The 11,816-nt window shown below is 41.6% G+C and overlaps 1 protein-coding gene across 5 annotated transcripts in view; it reads right to left on the bottom strand.

Annotated features, from left to right (window-relative positions):
- Nucleotides 1-11,816, bottom strand: part of ARHGEF10 (Rho guanine nucleotide exchange factor 10) — a 193,365-nt gene that overhangs the window by 51,833 nt on the left and 129,716 nt on the right. For all 5 annotated transcript variants that reach the window (XM_048845332.2, XM_048845331.2, XM_048845334.2 and 2 more), the window contains 5 exons: nt 7,052-7,167; nt 5,169-5,296; nt 4,882-4,982; nt 2,631-2,752; nt 358-444 (listed from right to left, as the gene is read on the bottom strand). In XM_048845332.2, coding sequence (XP_048701289.1) covers nt 358-444; nt 2,631-2,752; nt 4,882-4,982; nt 5,169-5,296; nt 7,052-7,167 — 554 coding nt within the window. The remainder of the gene's footprint in view (nt 1-357; nt 445-2,630; nt 2,753-4,881; nt 4,983-5,168; nt 5,297-7,051; nt 7,168-11,816) is intronic.

Raw genomic sequence — 11,816 nt, 5'->3', positions numbered from 1 at the left:
ATCGAATTTTTTAAAACTCTTTAAAACATTTCTAAATTATGGAATGGATGATGGTATGTTGTGGTCTCATATGTAGTTTTATTGCAACTCATTTGAGATTAGCTGCATGGCTATGCTGAGTTCTTGGGCATTTCTAACAAACCATGTCACCAAATAATTTGTGAGCATGGATGTGAGCAAAGTAACAAAGTAACAAGATTATGGGGACAAAACTACTGGATTTCTGTTGTAGTATTTAGCTATTCAGAATGTGCATGCATATCAAATCCAGGTAGTGTGAATTCTTACAGAAAAATAAGAAAGAAAAATTGAAAAAGAAAACCCACGCCTCACTTGGTGTCTGAAGACTTAACTTACCCACAGAAAACCATGCTCCATGGAACAGGAATCTGGCTCAGTTTCACTACAGAGGTAAGGGTCAGGATTATAAGCAGCACATTCAATCTTGAAAGAAAGAATGAAAAATTATTCATATTTACAATGAAGAAGATACAGCCATCCTTTTAGAAGGCCCCATGTCAACTAAGCATTTTAAGCATACATTTAAGTTCGTCCTAATTCAGCAAAGCACTTAAGTACCACACTACATGCTTTGCAGAATTGGGACCCTTATGAGGAGTAATGGATTTACATCCTCAGTATAACACCACTGGAATTACTCTTTAAAGTTTAGGTATACATTTTAAAATGTGTTTAATTAATCCAAACTAACATTTACACATCACAGCATATTCAATTCAGTAAAAATGTATTTTCTGAAGGCATTAAATAAGAAATTATGCTTTTAAGTAGATAGTCTCCATCTGAAATGTTCACTAATGCTCTTCTCTCTAATAAAGAAAAAGTTGTGGAGTTTGCTGTCGCTGTTGCAATGTGACAGGAAAAACTCAAGATAAAATTGGAGAATTTAAAAACTAAGAAATAAGGCTATTTTAAAACTCCTTCATATACAGCACTATCTACTCACTAAGGAAAAGACTTTAAAAATGGGTGCATAAATTAGGCTCCTAAAAATCCTACCTTAGGTACATATATAAACAAGTTGATTTTAAAAACTGCAGAGCACCTAGCAGCAACCCCCCTGAAGTCAATAGTTGTTGTTGAGTGCTCAGTACTTTTGAAAATAAGGTCACCCATTTTAGGTGCCCACATCAGGATTTATGATAGTTTTCTCAAAGGCAAGCTTTATCATCTGCATTCTCCAGCAAACCAACATCTGTTTGCATGGCAGCCCATTAAAAGAGTAGAGGGCGGCCACTGAGAGATCAAGAAAAACAAGAGCTCTCCAAGTCCAGTTCAGTGCACTGCTCGCTGACACTTGCTGAAATTGCAAACCCCAGTAGAGTGTATTCTCGTTGCTATAATGGCTACATCCATTGTTGGTGAAAGAGACGGAATTTGAGGTTTGGACATCTCTTGGGCTGCTTTTTGTGCCTTTATTCAAGACTTGGTAAATCTGATGAAAAGTTTTCCATAACTAAATTAGTGGCACTTTAACCCCCAATTTGGCACGCCTGTAAGATCAGGGCCTTTGATAGGAAATCTGTTTTAAAGGAACAGCATCCATGTACTATAAAACAGTATGCATAGCATAGTGAAAGATGATAGGCAAGGCCACCAGGCTCGCAGCACAGTGTGGTATGGCGCTCCTGTGGACTGCCCATATGCTGGGGCCCTGCCTCCATGCAGCAGCAGCAGAGGGAGTCCTTCCCACTGCAGAGAGACAGGGTAGTAGCAAGGTGGCTCCGCAAACAAGTGGCCATGCCTCCCCATGCTAGTCTCAGGAGTGACAGCAGGGCCCCCTCCTCTTGGAAACAGTAGGGATGGTGGTAGGATGGCTCCCTCCTTGGGAGTTCTACACTCTCCTCCTGTCAATGGTGGCATGGGTAGTGCCCCCTAGAGTAGTGAGTCTTAGAGTTAACTTCCTCTTTGAGATGCATAGAGAAATTAACACATCTTAGACCTATTGTATCAGGCTCTCTGCAGACTCAGGCAGATGTCACTGCACGTGTTTCACTGAGTTACACTTTCAAGCTTTTCTTTGCAACTATGAGGGCTAGAGACTTCCCCATTTATTTTAAATAGGTTGAGATTCTATTGTAATCACATGATCCCAGCAGCTAGGTCTCAATTTACATTTTAAAATTGAATTTGATTAGCATTCAGTAGGCTCGGAGTCAAAAATTATTCAATATAGCAATAGTCCACTGTTTTATGGGACCCGAACATGTATGGTTTTATGGGAGACTGGAGGTTTTACAGTGGATTTTGGTTACTATAAGTTGTGGTTCTGCTCTGAAAAGGGACACTGCAAATATGACATCATGGGGTGGTTCATGTTTAATATCTCAATTTATAAATCAAATGTGCTCAGTTTATTTTTGTCACTAAAGTCAGCAGCAGATATGATTTTGAACAGACTTCAAGAAAGATCCATTAAGCACAAGTACCATTTTTATATCACTTTTTAAAGTAAAACTGCATTTTCACATAAGAACCACGTACCCTGGGATACGTTAGCAGAAGCAAGCCTGAATCAAACCAAACAAATGTATTCCTAAGATGTGATTGTATGTTAAACCCTTAGCAGTGAGCTCACACATATTACGTAAGATACCAAAACTATTCACCTTAAATTCCTGTTGTTTGGCCACCATTATTGGCATGTGTCTAACAAGGAGAGGATGCTTCTCTTTTTTGATCTGATTCCCATCGTCTTCTACACAGAACCACCCAAGGAGGTTCTCCTCTGCTGTAATGGCAAAACGTAAAATACCCCACAGTGCTTTCACTTAATAGTTCCTAACAGCTCACTAAAAATATAGATAAAACAAACTGTTCTATCAATCTTTTAATCCCAAACAGCCCCAGTTTATGAAAGAATATTATTTGTTATTATATCTGTATTTTGGGGGAGTATATGAGATGTAAAATAACACACTAATATGTAAATCTGAACTGAGCTATCTACAACTCTTTAATTTCATTCCATTCAAATTCAAAATGATCTGGACAAACTGGAGAAATGGTCTGAAGTTAACAGGGTGAAATTCAATAACAACAAATGCAAAGTGTTCCTTCCTAAATAGAGTAATCAGTTGCACATATACAAAATTGGAAATGACTGCCTAGGAAGGAGTACTGTAGAAAGGGACCATCTGGGGGTCATAGTGGACCACAAGCAAAATATGAGTCAACAGTGTAACACTGTTGCAAAAAAAAAAAAAAAAAAAAAAAAAAGCGAACATCATTCTGGGATGTATTAGCAGGAGTGTTGTAAGCAAGACATGAGAAGTAATTCTCCCACTCTACACCACACTGATTAGGCCTCAACTGTAGTATTGTGTCCAGTTCTGGATGCCACATGTCAGGAAAGATGTGGACAAATTGGAGAAAATCCAGAGAAGAGCAACAAAAATTATTAAAGGTCTAGAAAACATGACCTATGAGGGCAGATTGAAAAAATTGGGTTTGTTTAGTCTGGAAAAGAGAAGACTGAGAGGGCACATTCTAACAGTTTTCAAGTACATAAAAGGCTGTTACAAGGAGGAGGGGGAAGAATTTTTGTTTTTAACCACTGAGGAAAGGACAAGAAGCAATAGGCTTAAGTTGGTTTTATTAAAGAAGGTTTCGGTTGGACATAAGGAAAAACTTCCTAACTGTCAGGGTGGTTAAGCACTGAAATAAAATGCCTAGGGAGGCTGTGGAATCTCCATTATTGGCAATTTTTAAGAGTAGATTAGATAAACACCTGTCAGGAGTGGTCTAGATAAGTGGTCTCCAACCTTTTCACACCCAAGATCACTTTTTTGAATCTAAAGGCAACCCAGGATCTGCCCCGCCCCGCTCCGCTCACTCCAACCAACGGAGAGAGGTGGGGATGCTCTCCTCCATCTTCACTCACTTTCACTGGGCTGGGGCAGGGGGTTGGGGTTCAGGACGCGGTACAGGCTCTGGGCTGGGGCCAAGGGGTTTGCAGTGTGGGAGGGGGTGAGGGGTGCAAGCTCTAGGAGAGAATTTGGATGCAGGAGGGGGCTCCAGGCTGGGACAGAGTGTTGAGTGCGGGGGGGGGGGGGTCCAGGGTGCTGGCTCTGGGGCTTGGGATGCAGGAGGGGTTCCAGATACAGAAGGGGGTATGGGGTGCTGGCTCTGGGAGGGAGCTCAAGGCTGGGGCTTGGGGTGCAGGATGGGGTTTGGGGTGTTGGCTCTGGGAGGGGGCTCATGGTGGGGTTCAGGGTGCAGGAGGGGGTATGGTGTGCTGGCTCCGGGAGGGGGCTCAGGGATGGGGGTTGGGGTGCGGCCTCCCGCTGGCCAGCACTTACCTCCAGTGGCTCCCGGTCAGCGGCAGGCGCAGCGAGGCTAAGGCAGGTTCCTTGCCTACTGCGGCCCCACACTGCTCCAGGAAGGGGCCAACAGGCCCCTGGAGCCCCTGCGGGGGGCGGGGGGGCGTGGCTCCACGTGCTGCCCCTCTCTGTAAGCACCACCCCCACAGCTTACCCTGCCAATGGGATCTGCAGGGGTGAGGCTTGCAGGCAGGAGCAGAGCACGGAGAGGGACTCCGACCCCTGAGGCTGCACTGGCCACTTCCGGGAGCGGTGTTGGGCCAGGGTAGATTGGTGTTGGTCCTGCTTTGAGCAGGGGGATTGGACTAGATGACCTCCTGAAGTCTCTTCCAACCCTAATCTTCTATGATTCTTTAGCGATATACTCTTATTACTATATACTGTAACTTGATTTCCAACTTCTACAGGAAGTCTTTCCATAAATAAATTAATCTTTGAACACACATTATATTGTAACCTAAAAACTATCTAGAGAAAGAGTTAACATTCTCTCAACTTGATACAGTGCTTCAGTTAGCTTAAGGCAACTAAGTCTTACCAAGAGCAAGCTTAGCCATTTGTAAATTGGTGATCCAAGACTGTTTGATAGCAGGAGTAAATGTATTGAACACTGCAGTAAAGAAAGTTGGCCGCCCAGACCTGTGAGACATTAAAGAAATAATAATCACTTTTCTATAAACTCTCTAAAAATTAAATGAAACATCTTGTTCTAACAAGTACAGGACACAGTCAGGGCTAGGAATGCTGAGGAACACGATGAGCTCTTTATTCCTTTCTTATGCATACACACACTGAGAAAGTTTTACATTTAAAATCTCTACTGACTTGTCCTGCTTCCCGGGAAGCTGTAGCTGAATTCTGCAGCGATCTGCAGCTCTGATTTCATCTTCTTTTTTCAATATAAGTTTTTGTAAACCTGACGTCCAGTCGTGGGCCACTGATTGGTTTAAGTTCTGCAAGATTAAAAGAAAAGGTGTCCATGTACAATACTAACACATTCTCCTTTAAGCTAACTCTGCCACTAACAATTTATGAATGACACATTAACCTTTTTTCTCTGCACACATTGCACAGGAATAATTTACACAGATTTGTTAATGCCAGTCAAAATTATTCGACAAATGTTTGTCAACATGTTTCATCTGATGATGGACTTTCAAACAGTTTATTGCAAGTACAGCTGGGTGAATAGAGCAGAACATATTCACAAACATCTGATGGAATAAAAAATATAAATTTGCTTCAGCCGTATTCAGGACCCTTTAATTACCTTTCACTGAACATTTATACAAGCCAACTTTTGTTTTGTACGTTTTTTGTAGAAAAAAAGTTCAAATCCTTGTGTAAATGCCACATTTGCTCAAATATTCAAAGCAGAGGTACTTGTTTAAGCATCTTGAAAGTTCTCTGTGGGGTTGGGAGTTATTTAGTCAGGTAGCAGAGACAATACCATGTAATTTAGGTGATCCATCATCTTGCAGGAGTATATCTGATACACTCAAAGCAATAATGATGGTGAGCAGTCCATATCCTGAAGTAGATTAATTTCAAATCGCTAAGAAATTTATATAAATCAAAGTTTCTATCAAAAATAAAGAGAGGCCTTATTCTTCAAATAAATATGAACAGTTCACCCTTTACCACCTGCAAGTAAGTATTGCTTAAGTATTCAATATTCAAAATTGGTGCTTCTTTGACTGGCTATGTAAGTGGCATGGTATTGTATGCTCCTAGCTCCTGACTAGTTTCCAGTCTGAATATTTACAATAATGCACCTGAAATTCACCAAAATTTTGCAAAATTCCCATCAAAATCATTGATTCAGTGAAAATTCCTAACAGTACATTAGCAGTGTTGCCATCACCTGCAGTGTTATCACAAGTCTTGCAATATTTTATGTTTTACTTAATGCTCCGATAATGGAGACAAGAGATTATGTGAGAATCTCAGCTTTCATTTATCAAAATATTAAGCTTCTAGCCCCCATGGTTGCAAAAGTAAAGCTTGAGAATGTGTCCCAAATACACAAAAGGCTCAAACCAGAAGGTGAATTAAAAAACCCTATTTGGCTTAAAAATCATAAAATTGTACAATCTCATGATTTTGGGGGCCTTACTCATGATTTTTGAACATTCAGGGTGAGCAATAGTATAGATGTTTGCTGGAATATATGGTAAAAAGAACACAAATGTGGTGTGAACACAGCTTAAGCAAATTAGTGTAAAAATACAAATGGATGTTCATGAATAACTTTGTTACAGTATTCACCCAATTTTAACTCCTGTACCATCACAAAAAGAGTGGGACTAGGTATTTGGGGTGGGTGTTAAGATCCTTAGACAGATATGATAAAGCAGCAGTGTAATGCTGTGTAAAACAATCTTCCCACCCCTAGATGGCCCAATCCTAAGAAAGCATTCTTGTACTCATATTCGCTTAGCAGCTACTGGGCAAATGCAGACACTTTTACCCCACCCCACCCCACCCCACCCCCCCAAACAACAGAGAGAAACAAGATTAGAAAGCGAGTTGTAATCTAGTTATAACTCTAAACATTTAACAGTAAACCAATTACTGTAGTTAAACATGATTATACGCTCTCCAGGGAGAACTAAAGAATGCTGTACAGAGCTCTCATGAAGGACTGATTGATTCTACAGCTTTAGGACTGGAAGTGTATTTTGAAAATGTCAGGCTTTGGATGTTACCTGATAGTTTCCTTTAAGACTGCCTATCAGTTGACTAATTTGACTGACAACATTCAAATCATGTAAAAGATTCTGCAAATCATGGTACAGTTGTCCTGGTCCCATATAAAGTTTGTCTGAAATACATAAAAATGTGTGTTATATACAACAAAATATCCAATTCTGCAGCCAAAGAAAAAGTGAAGGTGAGAAATATCAACCTACAAGCTGCTGGTATTTAATTCTATATACAGGCCAGGCTAAACAGGGCTAGCTTGCTTCTTCTCATACACAAAAAACAGATGAGTGTCCTGCTATGTAGAGACACTGAGGATGAATTCACAAGGGGGACTTAGGCACTCCAAAGCTCAGCACACAACGTCCACTCCACAGACATGGTAAAATTGACAAGGGATAAAAAAATACCAAAAACATAAAACAAGCCAGAATCAATAAGTAGAGAGCGACCACAGCAGCTCCAGTTACATCATCTTCTTGTCAACTGCTGGAAATAGCTCACCTTGATTATCACTACAAAAGGTGTTTTCCCCCCGCTCTCCTGCTGGTAATAGCTCACCTTACCTGATCACTCTCATTACAGTGTGTATGGTAACACACACTGTTTCATGTTCTCTATGTATATAAATCTCCCAACTGTATTTTCCACAGAATGCATCCGATGAAGTGAGCTGTAGCTCACGAAAGCTTATGCTCAAATAAATGTTAGTCTCTAAGATGCCACAAGTCCTCCTTTTCTTATTGCGGATACAGACTAACACGGCTGCTACTCTGAAATCTTCTACTTAGCGTATGCGCAACATGCCTCAGGTGGCAAGTGATCAGGCTTCATCACTGAATTTGGTCCACTGGGTGGATCATTAGCTTCCTCGGCCCAGGCTGGGTACTGACAGGGAGTGCAACATGAACACTGATCCAAGACCCCCGCTCCAGTTAATTAACTTTGGAATCCATTATAGTGAGCAACCATGAGAACTCCCTGGATACTTTGGTTTAGTATATAATCCTCTATATGAATGCAACTGCTCTGAACAACTAGATATACCAGCCCTTTCCCCATAGATATTGTGGGTTCAGGCCACAGCTGTAATTATTTTATTTAACATGCATTTATTATTTAACGTATATTTATCTACTTATTTAACCATAGGTGTGTCTGGCACCTTAGAAAATATAAAACACAAGATTTTTGTGTAGTGCCTGTGAGCATCAAATAGGGAACCGTTGGGTTTACCTCGATTTATACAACTACAGAATGACCGTAACTTTCATCCAGTGTTCTTTTCCCTGTGCTGCATGTTAATGAAAGTACAATGTAGCCTTTCTTAACCTCACATTCAACTCAGTGTGTAAGAAAGAAAGTGTACAGTTAGTTTATTACATAAAATGCAAACAATTAATTCCCAAGTAGAAACTGAGAAGAGGAAGATTTGTATCTGATATCTTTTGACAATTTGCTTTGTACATGAGAAATAACTGAATTAATGCATGTCGACTCCTACTAACTCTGCTTCCACAAAAAGCTGCATTTGAAATTCCTAAACAGTTCTTTCCCCATCCCCTTCTTTTGTCTTCCTATTCTCTTACGTTTTGGCTAATCAACGTCCGTAAGTCATAATTTTTTATTAAGGACCAGAGTTTGCCATTCTTATTCCTATGTAGTTGTTGTTTTTCAGCGGGGCTACTCACAAAGTAAAGTACTATGCAATGTGAATAACAGACTGGCAAACTCTAACCCCAAACAGTGAGAATGTGCTGAACACTGTACAAGGCACAAAATGAAACAACCTCTACCCCTCCAGTGCTTACAATGCAAAGACTAAGGGTGTAAAATGAATTTTAGCCTGCTCCCAGGTAGTCAGTAATTTAGCCAAGGAATTTGTGATGGATCACATTTACTTACCCGTCTTATTTTTGACCTCCATTTCCCTAACATTCATGTGTATCTGCAACCTTCTCTGATCAGTAACTAGGTATGGACATAAACCAAACACCCATGAAATTTGCTGAAGCTCAATTCTGAACCTGGATACAGTCTAAACTTCATAGATGGATCTATATAGTGGGTTAAACCAGATCCAAATTTCTTCAGACTTCTAGGAGTTTCAAATCCAAATGCAAACCTAACCACTGTGGTTCACCTATCTCTGGTAGAAAACAAACTAGCAGTGTGCCATTTCCATGGTTTGTTAATTTATTATATAATGGGTCAAAACATGAGTTTGTGCTAAAAGGGACACCTTTCTGTAGATTAGGCCCACTGACCCATCATTGATGATGCAGTTGCAGACAAAGATAATTTATAAGTTAATAGATAATATATGCAAATATTTTGTAAGATAATTTGTCTTCATTTAAAACACCTAATATATGTAAATATCTTAATAAAAAAACTCTATTAAAGAACACTACAAAGGCTAGTTTATGAACTATACCAGATTTGTTTCCAATATATTCCTAATTACATTTAGTATAGTTAATACATGACTTGACATCGAGTAGCCATAATCCACTTGTGTTGGTACTTATAAGTATAGCTATTCAAATGCAAACATTTAAATTTAAATTTTAAATATAAAAACTTCATACAAAATTTAAAGCTTGTGGACCTGATTCAAGGGGGGGAAATAGACACTCAGTTTCCATGCTGCACAAGGCTGAAAAAGCAAGTTTGTGCAATTTCTCTTGTTATGTGCAGAGCCATATCAGTTGTAAAACTGATGCCATTTACTGCAACTTTATGAGGGAGGAGATAACTGATGAGTTGCAAATGACTATGCCTCTTCTCCTCATGATGATTTTATTCTATTCTATCCTAGTCATATTCTTATATCACCCTAACCACGGTAGCTAATGAACACCTTCCAGAAGTGAAATTAAGGGATGTGACTAGCATATGCCAAATGTGGTTTTCGTTCAGTCCCTTCTGTGAGGGTTGCTCCTTTTATTATTTATTTTATGTTTAAATATCTACCGCACTATGTGTTTTATTTTATGACTGAAGGCAAGCTCAGAGAACAGCCCCGTATACATGGTATGGGAAGGGGTGAAGTTTGAGGCTATTTTTTGATTCTGCAGGAGTTTTCTCCACAGCCTTAGAGGGGGCCACTAAGAAAGCTCTGTCTCCTGCACAGATGAGCTTTATCCTTGCAGTGGACAGATTGTGCCTGAGGAGCACAGCTGTTGACTGCGGTCCTCTTACTGGAGCTTTAGATCATCTTACAGATATCCTAGCCCCAGACCATTGAATGCCTTGAAGATAATGACAGAGATTTTGAATTTGACTCAATAATTGTCATCTCAGTCTATTTTCTCTGTATTATGCATGTTTTATAGGCTTTTAATAATACTTCAAAATAAATGGATGTAATAAAAGTATCAAAACAAATCAATTAACTCAGGGATTGAGAGTCCATAATGCAGAAGATTAAATGAAAGACATTTTAGGCTCATTCATTAAAGACCAAAAGTTTTACAACAAAAAAGAAAAAGCTAATAGGCAAATGGTATGAGTGAGACGCAAATGCTAGAAGTAAGGAGAACAAATCATAGTTTAAGAATATTTATTCATCTTCTGCTATTCCTAAGAACCTAGGGCAGGGGCGGGCAAACACTTTGGCCTGAGGGCCACATCAGGTTTCGGAAATTGTATGGAGGGTGGGTTAGGGGAGGCTGTGCCTCCCCAAACAGCCAGGCATGGCCCAGCCCCTGCCTCCTATCCCACCCCCCCCAGACTCCTGCCCCATCCAACTCCCCTCTTCCCTGACGGCCCCCCCAGGACCCCTGCCCCATCCACACACACCCCGGCTCCCTGTCCCCCTGCCTGCTCCCGGAACCCCCACCCCTGACTGCCCCCTGCCACCCCATCCAACCCCTCCTCTCATTCCTGACTGCTCCCTCAGGACCCTTGCCCCATTCAACCACCCCTTCTCCCTGACTGCCCCCGGAACCCCTGCCTGCTCCCTGCCACCCCATCCAACCCCTCCTCCTTCCTGACTGCCCCCCTCTGTTCCCTGCCTTCTGACCACCCTGGCCCCTATCCACACCACCCCCCCCAAACTCCCCAGCCCTCTATCCAACCCCCCCGTTCTCTGCCCCATGACCGTGCTGCCTGGAGCACTGCTGGCTGGTGGTACTACAGCCATGCTGCCCGGCTGGAGCCAATCCCGCCACCGCACAGCCCAGAGCACCGGGTAAGGCCGGGCTCCGCAGCTGCGCTGCCCCAGGAGCTCCCAGCCCCACCCCCCAAGCATTGTGGCGGCACAGTGAGCTGAGGCTGCAGGGGAGGGAGAACAACAGGGGAGGGACCGGGCGAGCCTCCTGGGCCAGGAGCTCAGGGGCAGGTCAGGAGGGTCCCATGGGCCGGATGTGGCCCGAGGGCCATAGTTTGCCCACCTCTGACCGAGGGCCAAATTCAGAGGAAATGAAAATGATAGTGTAAGTTTTCATTAAGGGCCAGATCCAAAGTCCATGGTAGTCAATGGGTGTACTGGCTTTGGATGGGTCCTTAGTAGGCACATATTATATCAGGGAACATAAAACACAAAATAAGCAGGTGTAAATTACATGCCTATGGGACTACAAAGGAGGTGCTTTTCCTGTTACAATCTCCGCCCTCTGCCTCAAAACAAATCTTATTCCCAAATACTGGGTTTTAATTTACATGAACATTTACATTACCTCTGAATTTGATCCCCCGTGGGGTTAACCACTACAAGGTAAGATGTTTTGAAATAGGAATGGCTTTGCCTATACTATGTACTAAGAG

The sequence above is a fragment of the Caretta caretta genome, chromosome 3, assembly GCF_965140235.1.
Source record: "Caretta caretta isolate rCarCar2 chromosome 3, rCarCar1.hap1, whole genome shotgun sequence".
NCBI classification, from domain to species: Eukaryota; Metazoa; Chordata; order Testudines; family Cheloniidae; genus Caretta; species Caretta caretta.
Note: the sequence above shows the minus strand (reverse complement) of the source record. Positions and strands in the feature narration are given on the sequence as shown.